Source organism: Colias croceus, chromosome 3, assembly GCF_905220415.1.
Source record: "Colias croceus chromosome 3, ilColCroc2.1".
NCBI lineage: Eukaryota > Metazoa > Arthropoda > Insecta > Lepidoptera > Pieridae > Colias > Colias croceus.
Genome location: NC_059539.1, coordinates 9,096,442 through 9,117,811, shown reverse-complemented (window position 1 = coordinate 9,117,811; position 21,370 = coordinate 9,096,442). Strand labels below are relative to the sequence as shown.

Genomic DNA, 21,370 nt, shown 5'->3' with positions numbered 1-21,370 from the left:
TAATGAGTACTTTTCAAATTTTTGAATGTATTTGTTGTGTTTGTGTGTGTTTTATGTTTGGATTGGATGTAGTAAGGTACTGTTAAAATAGTTAAATCCTGATATATAAAATATCTTTTGTACCTATGTGGTTAAGAATAGAGTTATGCTATTAGTATTTGCACTGCTCAAAACGCATATGAAAACTCATTCGATTGAGTTGTAAATTTATTTTATTTCGCGTTTCGATTCCTAGCGAAGACCAAAACTGTTTCAAAGTCACAAAGCACAGAAAGCTGTTTTATAATTAAATCTATTACCTAAAGATAGAAGATATTTAATTACTCATGATGAACTTCCAATGGTAAAAGACGATATAAAATCAAATTCGAGCACAAGTATTACATGGAAAAACACATTCAAAATTCATAAAATTATCGTAGCATATATTAATCTATATTATATGTATAGTTAATCAGCACAATAAGTCCAAGCAAGCGATGGTCCAGCGTAAGATCGGGTTCCGTGTCTCGACCATTGCATCAAGATTCTACTGGATCCGTAGTAGTACCAGATGAAGGTATGTTGATTGAATTTAAGGGGTAAACAAATTGAATATTTATTACAATTGATATAGAGTTCATTTTGAGATTCTTGACTTCAGCTCATGTTAAACAAAATATTGTTTATGATTAATGTCAAAAAAGGCTGCATACAAAATTATGAGAACAACGAGTCATATTAGGATTTAATTAGAAGATCAAGAAGGTTATATGGGGTCATCTCACAAATAACAATTGTTAATTTAAAACGTCGAATGACGTAATTATTAACCATTCGAATAGTGATTCATTTTTGCCAATGACTTTTGCATTAAAAATCACTTACATTTGATATGATAAACAGGTTATTGTTCGCTGCATGTGAAAATCACATTTTTATTTTAATAAATGCATCTTTTGTTTCAGAATCTGTTATGGAAGTTGAAGAACCAACTTTGTTGGATGATATAATATCTGCTATTGTCGACTTTTTCCAAGTTCTTGTTAGGTAATAAAAATAAAAAAAATCTAAGTAATATGAAAAAAATAGTACATGTATTTATAGACAATAATACAAAAAAAAACATTCAAACTTAAATAACCAAGCCCATACGACAATAAGCACTGCGAAGTTTTCCATAACCATCTTACTTTTTAAAATGACAAATTACATTTTTAATATACTTTCAGGTCATCCTACATAGCAACAACGATAACAATGATGGCTTGGAGCATAATGTTCCACTCTTGGTTGACCTTCGTGTTCCTAATGTGGGCTAATATTGTGTGGCTCTGTCAGGACCAACGGTCTTTCATGCTTAAGACTAGTCCAATATTGGTCCTATACGCAATGTTACTGCTTTTAGCTCAGTACATTTATGGAATGAATCTGTACGAATATGAACTGCCTTCTAATATAACGGTGAGTGATTTTTTACGCTTTGTAACTTGTTAAGATTAAGCTTATAAATTGATTTACCTGGCTTATAACAAGTTTTGTTAGCAACAGTTAGCCTGTGCTATAAAAGCTGCATACTTTCTATCAAGTACTCACACTACAATCAAACCCCACAGGAGGTGAATCTTCGACAAATAGGTCTGGGCCGCGTGGACGGCGAGCCGTGCGTGCCGCTGCTCATCAAGTCGCTGTTCACGTGCATGTTCTGGGTGACGTTGCGGCAACGCGTGCAGGAGATCCGGCAACGTCGCCAGTCCGCCGCCGTCACCGACATGGCGGCGCCGCTGCAGCTCACCGTCTCCACCGCGGCCAGTGGTGGGTACAGTCACGTGCACGTGCCGGCGACGGTGCGGCAACGCGTGCAGGAGATCCGGCAACGTCGCCAGTCCGCCGCCGTCACCGACATGGCGGCGCCGCTGCAGCTCACCGTCTCCACCGCGGCCAGTGGTGGGTACAGTCACGTGCACGTGCCGGCGACGGTGCGGCAACGCGTGCAGGAGATCCGGCAACGTCGCCAGTCCGCCGCCGTCACCGACATGGCGGCGCCGCTGCAGCTCACCGTCTCCACCGCGGCCAGTGGTGGGTACAGTCACGTGCACGTGCCGGCGACGGTGCGGCAACGCGTGCAGGAGATCCGGCAACGTCGCCAGTCCGCCGCCGTCACCGACATGGCGGCGCCGCTGCAGCTCACCGTCTCCACCGCGGCCAGTGGTGGGTACAGTCACGTGCACGTGCCGGCGACGGTGCGGCAACGCGTGCAGGAGATCCGGCAACGTCGCCAGTCCGCCGCCGTCACCGACATGGCGGCGCCGCTGCAGCTCACCGTCTCCACCGCGGCCAGTGGTGGGTACAGTCACGTGCACGTGCCGGCGACGGTGCGGCAACGCGTGCAGGAGATCCGGCAACGTCGCCAGTCCGCCGCCGTCACCGACATGGCGGCGCCGCTGCAGCTCACCGTCTCCACCGCGGCCAGTGGTGGGTACAGTCACGTGCACGTGCCGGCGACGGTGCGGCAACGCGTGCAGGAGATCCGGCAACGTCGCCAGTCCGCCGCCGTCACCGACATGGCGGCGCCGCTGCAGCTCACCGTCTCCACCGCGGCCAGTGGTGGGTACAGTCACGTGCACGTGCCGGCGACGGTGCGGCAACGCGTGCAGGAGATCCGGCAACGTCGCCAGTCCGCCGCCGTCACCGACATGGCGGCGCCGCTGCAGCTCACCGTCTCCACCGCGGCCAGTGGTGGGTACAGTCACGTGCACGTGCCGGCGACGGTGCGGCAACGCGTGCAGGAGATCCGGCAACGTCGCCAGTCCGCCGCCGTCACCGACATGGCGGCGCCGCTGCAGCTCACCGTCTCCACCGCGGCCAGTGGTGGGTACAGTCACGTGCACGTGCCGGCGACGGTGCGGCAACGCGTGCAGGAGATCCGGCAACGTCGCCAGTCCGCCGCCGTCACCGACATGGCGGCGCCGCTGCAGCTCACCGTCTCCACCGCGGCCAGTGGTGGGTACAGTCACGTGCACGTGCCGGCGACGTTGCGGCAACGCGTGCAGGAGATCCGGCAACGTCGCCAGTCCGCCGCCGTCACCGACATGGCGGCGCCGCTGCAGCTCACCGTCTCCACCGCGGCCAGTGGTGGGTACAGTCACGTGCACGTGCCGGCGACGGTGCGGCAACGCGTGCAGGAGATCCGGCAACGTCGCCAGTCCGCCGCCGTCACCGTAAAAATAGATAACAATTTAAAATTCGAATTCATTCGCATTTATTTGCAGTATGTAATGGTATATTGAATAAGTAACAAAATAGCAAAACCTTTCGTCAACTATATGATTGGCATTGGTAATTATGGCGAACAAACTAATCTATTCATGGACATTGAGATAATATTACTTCGTATGGAGGAGACACCACTTTATTGCTCTAACTAATTTTTTAAAATTATTATCTGGCTAGGTACTTACCGATGAAAGTAATTCCTTTGCACTTTTCCGTATTATTTGTGCAATATCGTAACACACACGAAGGCATATTTGATGCGTTTCACTTTAAAACAAATAAAAAATGAGCGTGCAGTTACGCCATATGGCGTATGTTGAGCGGAACATAAGTGATGTAGGCGGTGTCGTCTCCATATGTATATCTCAATGTTCATAGATAGAAAGTTACAAGAAAGTTTTAGTTTGTTCAATTATTTGATTTTGTTGATTAGTGTTTTCTGTCTATCGTTTAATACAACTGAACATTTAAAACTTCTAAACTGTATTTTAAATACTACGAAACAGGTCTGGCTCACGGTAATTATGTTTGTTTAAAGCAATATATGTATATTTATAAATTATTTCAGAAATAACTTAATTTCCTTTTAATAATTTAAGCACAGACCAACTGTTTATTTATTATTTATTTTATTTATCAATTTAATATACCACACCAAGTAAGATTTACAATTATACAAAGGTACATCAAAAGGTAGGTACATAAGGCGGCCTTATCGCTTACTAGCGATCTCTTCCAGACTGCCCAAGGTAAGAGATAAAGAAGAAACGTACATGTTACGCGGGTGGCTGATATAATAAATAAAATAATAATATAGATTATAGAAGATAGAATACATAAAATATATAAATTAATAATAGGAAAGGATAAAATACATAATATTAAGTAGAAGGATATGCTAAATTGGAGAGGTGCTTATATAAAAGAGTTTTAAAAGATTTTATAGAGGAAGCTCGTCTAACGTCCACAGGCAGAGAATTCCACAGTCTGATAGCGGTTACAACAAATGAGTTACCAAGGAAGGAAGTATGGTGAGAAGGAAAGCTAAGGAGAAGGTTATCGGCGGAACGAAGAGTGTAGGAACCCGAATCTAAGAATTTAAATTGATTTTTAAGATAGGAAGGAGAATTGGGATTAAAGAGGATGGAATATAACAACTTCAATGCATTTGCATTCCGGCGAAGTCTAATAGGAAGCCACTTGAGTTTTTTGCGAAACTGAGAAACGTGATCGTATTTGCGTAATCCGTAAACAAAACGAATGCAGAAATTTTGGAGACGCTCAAGTGTATTCAATTGCTCTTCGCTAAGATCAGTGGTACAGGCGTCAGCGTAGTCAAGGAGTGGAAGGAGAAGGGATTTGGCTAACGTAATTTTGGTAGAAATCGGTAAGAAATGCCGTAAACGTCTCAAGGAACTTGCCGCAGCGTAAAGTTTACGACTTGTTTCCTTTAAGTGGTACGACCAAGACATGAACTGTTATGACATCATGCACAAAAATTTAAAAATACAGCCATTTCTTTTGAATTTAATGCACCCATTTTTCAATATTTACCTAAAACTATTTATTTAAAAAAATCCTTTTTTATAACTTTTAAATAATTCACCTACGATCGTATTCCTTAACATTTTTGTAATGTTAAGTCGACGTAGTTGCTCCCCAAATTATGATAAATACCGACAACCGTCGATTACACATTATAAAATAATATTTATTTTTGAAACTTTTCAACAACAGAAGAAAATATGTGTTATTTATAATACATTTTTATTTCAGTTTTAGAAGCAGAACGCGAAGACGAGAACCGATCTCGACTCTTACGTGCACTAGGAGAGTGGTTACGGGCCATGTGCGCTCGATATTGGATATACGTAGTTGTAATAATGCTGTTCGTTATCGGAGTCACGGGGGATCGGATGACGATATTCCGCATCATTTATATGTTCCTGTTCCTTGGGTTTATACTTATGTTCCAAGTATGTGATATTATATTAACATAAAATATATTATGTTATACTTAAAATATAAATTTCACGTCAATAAATTTTCAAAATATTGCTTATACTCCGCTATTTTATTAGCAAAGATGATTACAATCATCACAACAAATCATAATGATATTGAAAGTTTCTTTGGTGATCAAAAGTGGGATTAAAATTTGAATCTTAAAACAACTATTGCTTTTTAAATTAATTTTGATTAAATTATTTTTTGCTTTTCAGGGTTGATCATGTTCAATCATCATCATCATCATCAATTCATTAAAATGTTCATAAAATCTCAAATTATTGGGTTTTTATATATTGTGCTATATTTCAGATAAGTTGGTACTGGTGGCGAAGACTGATGTATATATTTTGGATAACAGTGATTATATACTCTATGATAAATCTTATATTGATCTATGTATACCAGTTTGATAATTTCTCCAAAATGATTGAAACATATCTTATGATTAATGAGAGACTGTAAGTAGATCGTAGAAATTCATGATTTTTTTAATGTGTTTGAATAGTTGCATTTTCCGTACACTTAAAAACTAATCAATTTACTTGAGTTATGCTACGATGAAGTACTACTTATCTTATTTATAAAAATGAATCGCAAAATGTGTTGGTAAGCGCATAACTCGAGAACGGCTGAACCGATTTCGATAATTCTTTTTTTATTATATTCCTTGAAGTACGAGGATGGTTCTTATGTAAAGAAAACGTAAACATGTACCACGGGCGAAGCCGGGGCGGACCGCAAGTGTACCAATACAAATTCTACGAATACGACTACCTATATTTATTATGCCTAACTACAAAACTATTTTATATTTTCAGGCAACACGATCTAGGTCTTGACACATATCATCCAGCTGATTTATTTGTGAAGCTTCTAACTCCAACGCTTTTCTTGATAATCACTATAATGCAAGTGCATTATTTCCACAAAGACTTCATGGAGTTATCGGACCCGAAAACAATGTAAATATAATAAAGCTTTATACCTGACTATCTTATAATAGTTATTTGATTTGAATTTTCATTAAAAAAAATATTTATGTATCAAAAATATGCCTTTGTGTCTCAGTAAAATAACGTAAACTAAGTAAAACTTATGGTTCTATTGCTTTTTTTTATGACAGATCAGATAGCATAGTTCGAGAAGCTGGATCCAATCGACCTAGCCAAGTTCAATCTACAATGAAAGATGATGTAAGTGACATTTTTTCTGTTCTAATTAAATTAATTTTAAAATTACTATATAAATTGTAAAACATGACATAACGAGGAAAATTGGGACACTTAAAAACACTTCTATTATAAAACTTAAATAACATTATTTCGACTGCAAATTAATTGCAACAGGAGGCAAAGGAAACCTCTTGAAGGCCGTAGAGTGTTGAAACATATCGCAAATGCTTGTATTGCTTAACATGTTGATTCGTTAACTTATAACGCATGCCATGCATATTAATTATCTTTATGAAAAACAATAACTTATAATCCAGTATAAATAATTTACCTCTGTAACAATATTTTTCTTTTAATTCAGCTTCCAGCTCTCCCGGACGAGGAAGAGCGCGAGATTCAAGGAACTAATTCTCCCAGTGACACTGAAGTCGAACAATCTATGGCTACTTCTTCCATACATACTACGGCCAGACGATCAATGCACAGGTAATGTGTAAACAACATTTAGAGTTCGTTAAAATAAAAAATTAAGAAAATTTCAAGTGTACCTTGTATGTATGTGGTAAATATGGAGTTTTGGAACTCTGTAACTGTTTGATGAGTAAAAATTGGTACGATGGCAAAATGCCTGCAAGTAAAGCGAATACAATAAACGCCATTCTTGCACCGTTTACTTATTCTATTTCGATAATTTTTGCGTGAGAAATTAATTAATTAATTAATTAAATCAAGCATAGTAATAAATATGCCAGATAAATAATATAACTTTTATTCGAAAATGTTATAATCAAATATTTATATTATTGAACAATTTTCATAATTTTACAGTAAATTAAACAAAATATTCACAGGAAACCCTCCCGCAGCCGGTCATACGCGCCAACAATAACTGAACGAGGTTCAATCAAGTTCCGTCCGTGGCTCGCGGCTAACTTCAATAAGATGCGAGCATTGCTGTTGCAGTGGACGGACAAGGCGTTTATATTCCTCGATATACATCTTATTAAGATCCTCTTTATTTCACTCATGCTGCTGTGTGTTTTTAATGTGAGTTTGATTTTATGAAAAATATGTAAAACCTTTTTATTAGTAACGAAATTTTTTTTTTATGCTATAGGACAGCAAACGAGCAGATGCGTCACCTGGTGTTAAGCGATACACGCCGCCCATAAGCATCCACTCCACTTGGAAGTGGATGTGTTGCTGTCCTCAAAGGGATTTGGAAGGAGTTAGGTAGAAGGGGCGAGGATGGAAGGGAATGAGGATAGGGAAGGATAGGATGGGTAGGGGATGGAAAGGGATGTGGGCCTCCGGACCCCTCACTCACCGTACGGAACGCGACAGTAAACTGTCACTATGGCGCCGATATTCTGTGAGGGTGTGGTACCTTCCCCGGTGCGAGCGTGGCCCAATTCGTGCCGAAGCATGCTCGATTCCCACTCTTGAAATATCTTAATACTTCTTTTATTCAAATATCAGAAAATATTCAAGTCTTACCCACTATAAAAAAGGTCATTGAGATTTTTTTAAAGATATAAATAATTCGGTCGCGAGTATTCGCATCTTTTTTGCCAACAGGGGCCGGTATTATGACCTCTTATTTCCAGACATTCCAGATGATTATGATATTTGTGAAAACTTAAGGCAATGCATCATTTTATGCCCAAAAATTTCAAACGCTATGGTATGCAACTAAATTTACAAATATTTATTTTCAGGTTTGTGCGATGCACGTACCAATAATGATTTTAATATCACCAGCGCTATTGTTGAATTCTAGAAAACAACGATTTTGCATTCTTATCATATCGACGTTAATAAGTGTGTACCTCATGGCCAAGATGGTTTACCAAATTGAGTACATCAAGCATTCCTTCTTTGATGTAAATTGTACCATGGTAAGAACATTTTTAAGACTAAGTTATTTTAAAAACTGCGTTTGTAAATCTTAACATTGATATTGGTTACTAGACTACCTTATACCAGCGATTCCGAATGCCAATAGTTAAATATAGGAAAATATTTATTATGAATTTAATATAATAGTTAAAATATATTTTTATAGGAGGGTGATAACAGTACAATAAACACAACAACATACAATAATGCCGAATGGATTGGCTTCTACAAGGCGACGCGTGAAAAGCCTCTAGTGGTTCTGTTGAAGGGATACATAGCTTTGATTGCAATGTTCACTTTCTATTCTTTGGTTACGTATCGACAGCAAACACACAGGTATTTAAAATTTATTTTATTTTTTTGTAAATAATTTTCAATTACCGTTTGCGATAATATTTTTCGAATAACCATAAGATTAATTATATTGTTGTATTGTCTCTTTTCGATAGTTTTTCATCTGAATTTTAACATTTGCTTAAACTGCGTCTTATTTATGTACTGAATGAAAAACGACTTGCACTTGGCCGTCGATTTAAATATATTTTTTATATAGGGATTTGGGAGTTCTACCGCATACGAAAGAGAAGCTGATGTTCCCGGAAGTAACTCGTAAGGACGCTGACAAGGATTTGATACATTACATCAAATATTTATTCAACTACGGCTTCTATAAATTTGGCGTCGAGGTGTGTATTAAAAATATGTAATAGTATTATGATGAATAATTTTTTAAATTGATAAGGAAACTTTTGAAACGAATTTAGTTCGGTATTTTGTCACAAGAGGCGCTAATATCTCTTTCTGCAATATAAAATTAGTTAGGCTCAATAAAAAAAACGTGGGTATAAAGAATTGTAACTAACTAACTTGTTTTCTTACAGATAACATTAATATGTTTAATGGGTGTGATCGGTTCCCGTATGGACCTATATGCCGTCATATACTCCGGATGGTTATTAGCTCTTGTATCACTACGAAGGAAACCGCTAGCCAATTTGTGGCCAGCTTTTACTGGTCTGATAACACTCCTTGTGCCCTTACAGTATATGATCGCTGTTGGATTTATGCCACAGTTCTGTATAGACTATCCTTGGAGAGGTGATGATCAGGTAATTAGCAAAGTAATATAGCTTCTATGACTTATGGGATATGGTTGAAAGTCTCGCAACAATCTGTGGTCATCCTTTTCTGCATTTTTATCACTTCTGATTGCGTTGGAATGTAGGATTTATATTAGTTTAGCTAATCGATTTTCATTATATTAATCAGTTTATAATCTGGCAATGTTGATGTTATCGCTGTTTAGGGATATTTCCGAAAGAAGTTTTATGTGTGAAAATAAATATGTTTCTTACCAAATAAACTAGATGGCAACAAACCCCTTCAAAAAAATCTACAAAAATTTTATACGTCAAACAAAAACTTAGTAAACAATTGGTTTCAGCAAATGAAACACATACGCACATGGCTCTTCCTACCATACACGGCAGAACCGCCTCACGCTGCAAAACTGATATTTGATTTCTTCCTACTGATGTTTGCTTCGCGGCAACTGAAAGTGTTTAGAATAGAAAAAGCGCAAGGAGATAATTACCCGGGCGGCTCCAATAGCGAAGATATAGGCAAGGATTGGGAGACGCCGAACTTTGTCAACCCAGTGCCCGATTTTCTATGCTACGTGGGGTAAGAATGTAAAAAATTGTTCAACTAAAGGAATTTTGTTTAGCTATATTAAATAATAATAAAAAACTTTATGATTATTTTTATTATAAAAATTATTTATATTATTTATTCAACTAAATTAATCGAGCATTTTTCTTTATAGCTCCTGGTTAGATGTTATCAAGAGGATGGTATTCCTGGGCATGCTGTGGGTGACACTAGCTATCATGTTTATGACGGGAACCAATCGTGTGAACCTATTCTCTATGGGCTATCTGATTGGCTCGTTTATATTCTTGTGGCAGGGGACCGATTTTTACCTGCGACCCAAAGACGCTATATTGCAATGGTATGATTTATTTGTGTTTCAAATAATTCATCTTTCATCACGTGAATAGTTCAAAAATTTTTCATTATTTCATTGTATTTTTTATTTTAATTGAAACTTGTAGTTTACTGTTGCAAGATCGTATTATTTTAAATAACAGAGTAATTTAAAGAAGTTTAGGATAAATATCCGTATTGCGATTTTTCTTAAATATTTTGTAAATGTCAACCAGTGATACAGAAACATTTTCTGTAACTTTTTTGGCATCATCATAAAATTAAAAATTTGTTCTTTACTAAATTTTTTAACTGTATTTTTGTTTTGGCGCCAAATAAATGAATTTGAATTTGAAAATGTGTTGTTTCTCAAAATCCCGTTCGCATTCCAGGTGGTCATGGCTGGTGCGGTACAACGTGTGCGTGGTGGTGATAAAGGCGGTGCTGCAGATCCCGGGCTGCATGTTCAGCCGCGTGATGCAGGAGCACGCGTGCTGGCTGGTGCAGCTGCTCGGTATCGGCTGCGTGGACAAGTTCGCGGGCGGCAATATCGCGCAGTTCCTCAAGATGCACTATGATAAGGTATGTAAACTTTGAGATATACATATGGAGACGACACCACCTACATCACTTATGTTCCGCTCAACATACGCCATATGGCTTAACTGCACGCTCATTTTTTATTTGTTTTAAAGTGAAACGCATCAAAATATATGCCTTCGTGTGTGTTACGATATTGCACCAATAATACGGAAAAGTGCAAAGGAATAACTTTCATCGGTAAGTACCTAACTAGATAATAATTTTTAAAAGTTAGTTAAAGCAAAAAAATGGCGCACAGATTTTGTTCGTGGTGTCTCCTCCATACGTAGTAATATTATCTCAATGTATGTAAATAAATATTTCAAGGCAATTTTCACAGTATGTGGATGATTTGTTGTGCGTGAAATTATATTTAGGGGTTTTTATATTATGTAAGCTTGATCCCGCGACTTCAGTCGCATGGATACAAAGTAGCCTTTGTGCTTGTGATTACATATTACAAAACAAAGTTCTCCGCAGCGACAGACTGTTTGATCGCGATTAACTCAAAAACCACTGCAACAATTTTCATTATGTATTACTTACACGTTGCATTATCATACATGATTAAAAAAAAACATAATTTATTTCTGTTTCATATATTATAAATATTTATTATTATAAATATTTATTCTTTGATAGGATACGGCTTGTTCTGTGCCTCAAGAAGATATTGGACTCGCTTGGGATGGAGTGTGCTTCGCCTTCCTCATACTGCAGCGAAGATTGTTCCACAGCTACTACTTTTACAGGGTTATCGATGAAAGTAAGGCGACTACGGTATTAGCTTCCAGGTTAGTTTGTTATTAATTTTATATTATGTTATAATGTATGTAATGAATTTTATATTGAATTTCTTCATTAAAATATAAAACTTAATATAATATATTAATTATTGTTCTATAAGACGAAGGAAGAAATTAAAAAAATCCTATCAACTGTACTGAATGCCTTAATGATTTTTTTAGAGGTGCGGAATTAATAGAAGAACTTCGACAGAAGCAAATGATGATTCAAGAGGAACAAGAAATTAAAATACTTGAAAAGATAAAAGTGAAAATGGAAAGAATTAAAGCTAATCAGAAAAAAATACAGGGTGCTATGTCAAAGGAACCTGTGCATCACGATGCAGGTAATATTTTTGTAACTTCACGTAGAACACTAATATCATATACAATTATAACTCGTTATATTAATATGAAAATGAAAAAAATAGGAGAGTTTATTAAAGTTGTAAATTGAGTTTATTTTATTACTTTGGTATCAAAAATAGAAGAGGATGAAGAAGAGACGCAACAAGAGGAAACGGACCGAGTGCCGTTGGAGCGCGGTGAATCGGACGCAACAACGGTGCGCGGCTTCCACACTCCTGATAGCCCAGCATCCCCTCGCGGTTTCCACACCCCCCTAACACCATCCCCTAGACATACACCACCCCCCACCCCGTCTCCGCCTCCACACCCCCTCCCCGCTTTGCCCGCTCCTGCTATCCAACCCGGCCCACCATCTCCTTCATCCGCTTTAATGACAGTGTCGCTCGATGCCTATCTAGAACCGCGTCGCATTTCCTTCGAATCCCCGCCTTCCTCTGAACTCCTCCCTCGCGCCCAAAGCCCGGAAGAATCTTATCCAGTATTCTCCCCCCCTCCCATCCGCCGACGTCACACCGTTGCGAGCCCGAGTGTTCTGCAGCGAACCTCTATTATATCGTACTCGAGCCGCGCCGAACCGAATTCTCACCATACGTGTAACTATGAGCGATTTATTTTTAGTCGTTTATTCACTGCGACTGAAAATACACGATCACTCCTGTATATATTTGTAAAGCAATGTTCAATTGTTGTTGTTATTTTACCTAAATTTTTTATGTATAATGTAGGAAGCCACGGCGGGTCTGCGCGCCGTTTATACACAAAGAGACACGAAGGTACAGTCCAATCGTGGTTACGGATGGATAATCCGGTTGAATAGAACGTACGGAGACATACTAAACTTTTCTGTCTGGGCTCTGTGGAGATTTTAACAAAATATTCCATTTTAACCTCGATCTAAGTTCTACGATCCATTTAATTATCAATATCACGATCGATACTTGTTTAATCCCAAATTAAGCTTAAGTCAATAACTGTTGTCCTCGTCTGGGTGAGATTCTACTTAACCGTGTCCGAGAATGTGTTGAGAGCCCCGAGCTAATCCGCTTAGCTTCCAAAGGTGTGAGAGTGGTGTTGAGTTTTGTCTTTGTTCGTAGCGCGAGGAAGGCCGCAGTATAAGCCGCCCGCCAGCCATCAGAAGGGTAACGTTGTCTCGAAGTTTCCGCATAACATTGTCTTTGCGTTACTAACCACTTGTGTTCGCAGCTTAGCGGTGATGGTATTTAGGCAAGTTGCATCGTGAAGAAATTAAAACTGAATTGTGCATTCCATTTTGTTTTGGAATTTTGGAAAAATTGGAATTCATCAAATTCGCTTGCTAGATTGTGATGCATGTTTGCTTATTTGCACGGTATTAACTGGTTTTGCACGCTCTTTTTTTCTTTTGATGTATTCTAGTATATAATGTATTTAACATAAGTAAATATTCATATAATATTATTATGTAAAATAAACTGTTAAATATTAGTAAAAGTTTGTTTTCACTAAAACTATAATTTCACTGAAGAATTTAATTTATCTGTTATCACTGTTTTAATGAATTTGGTACAAATATATTTTTGTCTGAGGGTGCAAAAATGCAGAAATATTGCAATGAATGTCATCTCACTTTAAATTTTTATTACAATAATCACAAAAATGTCATGCTATTTAACGATATAGCAAAAAATGTGTAAATAGCTTCGCCTTTTTTCGCTTATTGGTCCATTTAGGAAATTTTCGAGATGTTAAAAGCCTTTTCTCTTAAACAGCTGTACGCTCTGGTGACTACTACATGTTCGATGAATTTGACGACTTCGATGTTCATCTCAAGGACGAAGAATCGAGCACAGACGAAGACGAACCTAAGGAAATGGGTATCGGCAAGGTAACAACTTCGATACATCATCATCGATATCAGTTACATATATTTTAGAATTCTGTCTGGGATTTTCTTTGTAATGAGTATATGAGATTGGAAATTTAGCATGACATTAGAGTTATGTGGTGAAGTGTAGTGTTTTAAGGGATCTTAGCATGTCAATTTTGATTTAGATCAAAATCGGGTGGTGGGGGTATAAGTATGCTTTTGTTACAAAATGGGCATGCGGTGACTAACATGTGCGCCTTGCAATAATATAGTACGTACAAAATTATTTGTCTAGTTTTTCGTGAAATGAACTTGGTTGGCTTTTAGACCAGAATATTGTCTTCTGAATAATTTTTTCTTACAGTTACGTTTAAATTACCTTTATGTGCTCACAAATACCATAACTAAAACAATGAATCTATGAACTTACTAAACATACAGTAGAAAATAAATTTAGTTATGTGGGTTCTCAGTTCTCACTAATATGATTCAAATCGTAGATTAGCTAACAATTATTGTACTTATCTTCTTCCTTCGTTGCGAAATTTTTCAACAGATCAATTTATCTATTAATGCGTTTCGGTACTTTACACATTAAATATTTCGATTTCCTCAATAATTTTACAATACAATATTCTGGTCTACACCTATCTTAGTATCTTAACGTTGTTTAAAATAAGTCACATCAGAGTCTTAATATTTGAAGTTCACTTAAAATTGGTGACATAAAATGGATAGAATTCACGAAAAGCTAGTCAAACATGGGATTGCACCGGGCTGTGGGTAGTTGCTGTCGACGGCGATAAAGACGGACGTGCGTCGCGCCGTGTCGCTGCGGCGCGCGTCGCTGCCCGCGCTGCGCACGAGCCGCCGGGCCTCCGCGCCCGCGCACCCTCTCTCGTATCAGGTAACGCTATATTCCAATTTTTTTTGGTACAAATACCTAAATTCTAAATTTTTGGCAATATTTTTTGGCTGACTTTTTGTTTGTAAATTCAAAATTTTGGACACATATTTTTTGGCAACTTTTGGTTGATAAATTCTTAATTTTGGCAATATTTTTCGAGACTTTTTGTTGAAATAAATTCTAAATTTTGGCAATATTTTGGCGACTTTTGGCAAATTTTTTATCGAAATTAATTGAAGATCTTTTGAAATTCGATTTCGGAATACATGCATTGGAATGTTGAAATTTAAGAAACGTATGTTTGGCTTCATGATTATTTATTAATCATTGAAATGAATAACGGCATAATAATACCGTGCGTAAGGGTAAGTTTAATAAATATAAGGTAAATGTTGCTTTTGTTTTGCGTGCTATAAAGCTTTTCGATATTTTATGTTGGGGTAAATTATATATTTTATACATAATATACTGTGTTTTTAAGTTTCCTTTTATTTTTCTAAGTTATGATTTGTGTTTAATTTTTAAGTATTTACAATAACACATTTATGTCGTTTAAATTTTAATATGAAAAATAACAAACTTGTCTTTATTACCATGTATCAATATTTTTATGTTTATTTCAATTATTATTTTGGTCAATTACTATAATATTTCCATTATTTAGTATATTTTTAACTATATTTTTCTTATATTTAAATAATAAGTTAATAATAAAATCATGAGTTACAGGATCTTTTATGACATCTTTCTCATGTAACCTTGTAACATCATTATTATGAAACATTGTTCGATAATTGTTATTTACTGTTGAAAATTGATAACGTAGATGCGTCCGCATTCGTCCCGCGGGGACGCAACGCAGGACGAAGGGGATATTACAATGCGAGAACGACCTGGACCTTCTTCAGAATTAGATGATTATGCTCCATTACCTGGTGAGAAAAAGTTCTACATAGTTTTCTTTTTTTCGGTGGGATAATTATTATGAAAATAATAAATATAATATTTTTATGGGGGTAACAGATTTCCTTTAAAAAATATCACAGGTTCTTTTAAATATTGGGTCCATCCGATAAAATTATTAATGACAAAACCGAGAGATATTATGTATCTTGAAATTCCTTTAAATTTATTTTCTCTGAATATTTCTTTTGACTTTTTCCCTTCTGTTTATCGAATAAATGATTTCAATTCACCAGAAAATGAAACATGGATGGACAAAGTAAAGGGCGTTTTGGATACAGTGAGCGCCTTCATATCGAGTATACTCGTTTCGCTCACACGACACCTAATGAAGTATTCACGCGACTACCGATATGTCTCTCGTACTCTTTCTATTGAAAAGAAAATATTGAAGGTATGCTTTCACAATCATTGATTGTATTTATCTCATGTTAAATTGAAAGCTAGTAAAGTTCCCTTAAGAAATAATGCCTTCCTTTTGTATAAACTTCCTGAAACTTACATAACTTTAAAAACACCTTTTACATAACTCTAGACCCAATATTATTGTTTTTCTAAGTCAATTTAAAAGTCTGTCATGTTAAAATGTATTTTCATTTAAAAATTGCAGGAAAAAGAAGGCTTCGGTATTGGAATAAGAGAAGGATCACAGATGATTTGGGAACCATTACCTGATTCACTCGTACACCAGTGAGTATTATAGCTACAATTTTTTAGGTACTTGGCCAAAGACAAAATAGAGTAATTTGGCGCTTATTTCAAAGCTTTTAACTATGATCTGGATTATTTTGATTGGATTTTGTTATTGGTCAAATACAAGTAGTCCTTCTAGTATATTTAGTTTGTAGATCATGCTACATGCATGTAGATGCTAAGTAGTAGTATAGATAGAAATAGATAGATTTAGTTCAAGTAGTAAGTAGTGATTTATTTTGCATGCTGCATTGTAGAGAATCGGATAATTCTAGAAATAATTTGCTAGTGCCGATGGAGGATATGGGGTGCGTATTAACAACCATATTTAGAATTTCATTTTGTCATATAAATATTGTTTTAGTATGTTAATTGGTCATTAGATAAAATAGTTTGCTAAAAGTTACATGAACAAATATAAAAAAAGCCTTATTTACAATATATTTAATTTTTTATTTGTGTGGTGTTGAATGTAATTCAAGACGTTAAACGACATGATCTCTTATGCCTTAGCTGAGCTAAGCCTAAACCGTGTTCATTAATTCGTTATCCTTATTGTTATAGAACCAAACTAATTAGAATGATATTTAAAATCAATAAAATTCATTCATTACTTTGCCTTTTTATTCATCATACACATTCTAAAATTCATACATTCCATACAAATATACCAAACTCTCCCAACACCGGTAAGTATAAAACATGGGCGTGTTTCCAGCCGTAAGTTAAGTGAGATAAGCGTGCCGGAGATCCGCATACTGGCGCCGAGTATGGAGCGCGGTCTGGACGCGAGCCCGCCGCCCTCACCGTCTCCCTCCACAGCGTCTCCCTCCACGCCGTCTGACGACGACACGTCAGAACACGAGAGCGCGTTTAGCTTGCAGACCACGGAAAGGTGCTGGCTCGCTTGGGGAGTGTACTATTGGCGGGATTGTTCTAATTTTAATTGAAAAATGCATTAAAGACTTGGGTATAGATTTGGTGTGCCTACTTGTTGATATGGACACGCATTTTAATGTTTTGATCACGTATCTATATATGGATATCCCAAGTGTATTTTGACAGATGATTTTCTTTACTTAAATAACAAAATAAATTAAAAATAGAGTAAGACAAATCGTTGATCCCAAATAGTATGTCTGGTATTACTCAGTAATATAATTATACAGTACACTTCCCATTTGGTGTTTTTCGTCGTCGCTTGCTGGATGTTTTATAATTCCATTTTCTTCTATTCTTGTCTTTTATAACGTCGTTGTAGCTTAAGCATTTTATATAAATACAAAGGTAAGTTTTGTGTATTTTGTCGTGCAAGTTGTCTTTTCAGCGTAATTACAATATACTGTGAAGCATAACAAGGAATTTTCACGAAAAATTTATTTCCTCTTTGTCCTTATTTTTATCTATTACCTATCTTTGATTAAACACTTATAGCGGGTAACTTTTGTAAAAATAACTTTATCGATATACTTAACTATCTGCTTTTCTGCACTATACCCTATTTTCCTAACTTGCAGCAATATACGAAAAAAGAGTGCTGTAAGTGTGTCTATATTGTATTTTCTGTGTCACCTTTTGATCTACCTAAAAAGTTTCTATACATACATATTTGCTATACTAATTATGTTCATGTATTCACGTTATCTAATTGATTACAGTAAAGACATCACGACATTGGAGGAACAAGACGACTCAATGTTCAAACAAGACAAGTCACCGCTAGTGCACCTCGGATATGCTCTGTGGTATGCGGTATTGGCGCATACAGACATCGTGTGCTATATCATGGTGTTTATTAATCAGGTAAAACGTCACAATTGACTGAAATACGAATAAATACGTAACGTAACGTAACGTAACGTTAACATGGTCTATATTTAAAAGAGGAGATATAATCCTTCCTTCTTCTTCCTCTTTTTTAACCCTTTGAGCCCCAAGCGGCCCGATCCTGGTTTGTTATTAATTTAGTTATTAATTAATATTCGTACTTTAAGTGTGGCTAATTGTTACAGATTCAATCAGCTACAATATTGTCTATTCCACTGCCTCTGATGGTCTTCTTGTGGGGAACTTTAACAATACCAAGACCGACTAAAACATTTTGGGTCACTCTGATCGCTTATACTGAGGTAAGGTTTTTATTTTATATAACTAATCTGTGTAAATATGCATACTTACAGCTGTTCTTATTACTGGTATTGTACAATAAAGTGTCATAAATAAATAAATAAATACTGTATGTGTTATACTCATACTAATATTTGTTTCTTTTTTTTTCAATTTAGGTCATAGTACTGATAAAAAGCATGTTCCAATTTGAGATATTGCCTTGGAACCAAAAGGCAATACCGGCTAACATGCCTTTCACTGCGCCACGAATTATAGGCATCGAAAGGAAGTACAATTATGCGCTGTATGATCTGTTGTTGCTGCTTATTATCTTTTTACACAGGTGTGTTATTTTAAATATATTTCTTGAAACATTAGGTATTACAGGATAGCTCTCCGATGTGAACTAAGGATAGAAGATATTAATAAACCATTTGGGTGGCCAATTTCAAACGTATATGTTTTTCCAATTACTATACTTGGAACTTCTCTCAATAAAGTTCAATTTTTCCTTCAATAATGAATAATCAAAAATAAATAATCCATCAACTCAATCAAAAATATATCTCGGCAGGTTCATGCTAAAATCCCTAGGGCTGTGGAAGGAATCCAGCCCAGAAGTGGAACTGCAAGAAGACAGGGATTATCCGCTAACCGCGGAGGACACGCAGATGCTAGTGGAGGGGCGGGGCGCAGAAGTGGGGCAAAAGTACGTGCAAATGCACGAGAGGATCGGCCCGTGAGTTATATTTGTATTTCTATTTGTTATTGTCTAGATTGGATTTTTAATTTTTTACATACCTTTAAATTAGTTCCATTCTTCTTGAGGAAAATATAATTTTAAGAGATTTCTATAACAGAATGTTTTATATATTAGATCTAGCTTATAATTAATTAATAGATAAGATTAAATGGTTGTATTAAGAGGTACACATTATTAACTACGTATTTCTTTTAAAATTATGTGTTAAAAAATTTGCAAGAATGTTGTACCTACATATAATAGCCAACTAAACTGCAATTACCCTTTTTAATTATTAACAAATAAATATATAAAAAAGTAAAGAGTGAGAATAAACGATGTGTATACGGACAGACAGAGGTGTGGGGCGGAGGCGCACTGTGATGTTGAAGAATAGGGATAGATCGTCCATATACACGTAAAATTTATTTTATTTTGTTTCTATAGATAGTGTTGTAGTTTGATCTTATAATTAAATAAAAACCCTTAATATGTAATTAAATAATGTATAAATAAGCATTGATAATAAATATTGCTTATGTCCTAACTTGAAACTCGTGTAGTTCTGTATTAAGCAATGTTGAATAAAAGAGGATCTAGAAGAGTAATCATTAGAAATGTAAAATATTAAGTAGTAATTGTGACGATAAAAGGGTTTATGAAAAGGAAATATAATAAAATAATATTTTATAGAGCAAACGGATCCAGTTCAAACGGTGTATTACCGACAAGCGAAGGTAATTTGCCGCAATTAGAAGAACGTCATGACGAACCCGGACCCTCTAAAGAACCAGATGAATATGGGTAATGTTAATTTTAAAAGAGTTATTAAATTCATCTTTTATAAATGAGAGTTCTCATATCTAACTTCAAAATGTATTTCTTTCAGTGTAAACGATGATGAAGAACCAATAATTACCGTCAACACAACGTTAGAAGATACATATCAGCATTATCCCAATGTGATACTGTTATCGTAAGTTAATTTCTTTATATTGTTGTTCTATTTCGTACTACTCAAATTTAAATGTCTCACTGGGGAGGCATTGATGTAATTTATCTTCATGATGAAAAATTGGTCAGAAAATATACGTGCGCATATTGGCATCTGCTGTTGCCTGAGATTTGAATTCATTACTGAAATATACATTTAATTTCACTTTTGAAAGATCGGTCGAATTTACACATAATTTCGAAATACTTAGTTACCCACATCCCTATCAGTAGGATAACTTAAGCCAGAGCCAGTACCGTCGTTACTGGCTCGGGGAGGGGCTTGAGGGGGCAATGGCCCAGGGCGACAAATTCTGGAGGTCTGAAGTTGGTTAACCTAACACTTGATATTGCTTCCCTCAAGTGGGCGCCACAATATTTTCACCCGGGGTGTCAGTGGCCCTTACGCCGACACTGGCCAGAGCGTATTAAGCTATTTTAATTTAATTAATATGACACATAAACGTTACTCTCCTTCCACCGCATTAAAATTGCCGAAAATTATTAACTTTTATAACCATACTTTCCAGTATAAAACGCTACCTAAGCCCTATTTCCAGCGCTTTATTGTTACCGAAAAGAATTAACACTTTATTTTTCCACCGTATTTAATTAATTACCGAAAATAATTTATCGTACTTTCCAGCATAAAGCGCTACCTCAGCCCGACGCAGCGCTTCTTCGAGCGCATGTTGGCGCCGGGCGCGCGCGTCACTGCGGACGTGTACGCGTACATGTTCCTGTGCGATTTCTTCAACTTCCTTGTTGTTATATTTGGATTTGCTGCTTTTGGGGTGAGTTACGACAGTAATTGGTAGAAAATGCTTATTTAACTGATTTTAAAATATATTAGGGACTTTACACTCATAATATATTTTAGGTCATATTTATGGGTATATATGAGAATTAATGTGCAACTTATTACTAATAAGTCTTTGCAGGATATTACTGGTAGGCTATTAAATGGATGTGACTTAACTTTTCAACTTAAGGAATATCCTATTGTTATAATATAAACTGAAACAATTTTTTGTCAATGCACAATTTCCATTAAAGAGA

The 21,370-nt window shown here is 36.7% G+C and overlaps 1 protein-coding gene across 1 annotated transcript in view; it reads left to right on the top strand.

Moving 5' to 3' along the window:
* LOC123706061 (piezo-type mechanosensitive ion channel component) overlaps positions 1-21,370 on the top strand; it is a 47,389-nt gene that overhangs the window by 18,667 nt on the left and 7,352 nt on the right. The window contains exons 9-42 of the mRNA XM_045655190.1: positions 451-559; positions 948-1,029; positions 1,212-1,443; positions 1,596-1,794; positions 5,032-5,231; positions 5,575-5,723; positions 6,084-6,227; positions 6,389-6,458; positions 6,799-6,923; positions 7,289-7,484; positions 8,156-8,335; positions 8,503-8,672; positions 8,890-9,022; positions 9,218-9,445; positions 9,781-10,019; positions 10,162-10,347; positions 10,715-10,904; positions 11,547-11,698; positions 11,873-12,036; positions 12,784-12,831; positions 13,153-13,197; positions 13,807-13,922; positions 14,692-14,811; positions 15,638-15,746; positions 16,011-16,168; positions 16,385-16,464; positions 17,186-17,362; positions 18,126-18,270; positions 18,480-18,596; positions 18,753-18,919; positions 19,151-19,315; positions 20,012-20,122; positions 20,208-20,294; positions 20,958-21,105. Of these exons, the coding sequence (XP_045511146.1) occupies positions 451-559; positions 948-1,029; positions 1,212-1,443; positions 1,596-1,794; positions 5,032-5,231; positions 5,575-5,723; positions 6,084-6,227; positions 6,389-6,458; positions 6,799-6,923; positions 7,289-7,484; positions 8,156-8,335; positions 8,503-8,672; positions 8,890-9,022; positions 9,218-9,445; positions 9,781-10,019; positions 10,162-10,347; positions 10,715-10,904; positions 11,547-11,698; positions 11,873-12,036; positions 12,784-12,831; positions 13,153-13,197; positions 13,807-13,922; positions 14,692-14,811; positions 15,638-15,746; positions 16,011-16,168; positions 16,385-16,464; positions 17,186-17,362; positions 18,126-18,270; positions 18,480-18,596; positions 18,753-18,919; positions 19,151-19,315; positions 20,012-20,122; positions 20,208-20,294; positions 20,958-21,105 (4,941 nt within the window). The remainder of the gene's footprint in view (positions 1-450; positions 560-947; positions 1,030-1,211; positions 1,444-1,595; positions 1,795-5,031; positions 5,232-5,574; positions 5,724-6,083; positions 6,228-6,388; positions 6,459-6,798; positions 6,924-7,288; positions 7,485-8,155; positions 8,336-8,502; positions 8,673-8,889; positions 9,023-9,217; positions 9,446-9,780; positions 10,020-10,161; positions 10,348-10,714; positions 10,905-11,546; positions 11,699-11,872; positions 12,037-12,783; positions 12,832-13,152; positions 13,198-13,806; positions 13,923-14,691; positions 14,812-15,637; positions 15,747-16,010; positions 16,169-16,384; positions 16,465-17,185; positions 17,363-18,125; positions 18,271-18,479; positions 18,597-18,752; positions 18,920-19,150; positions 19,316-20,011; positions 20,123-20,207; positions 20,295-20,957; positions 21,106-21,370) is intronic.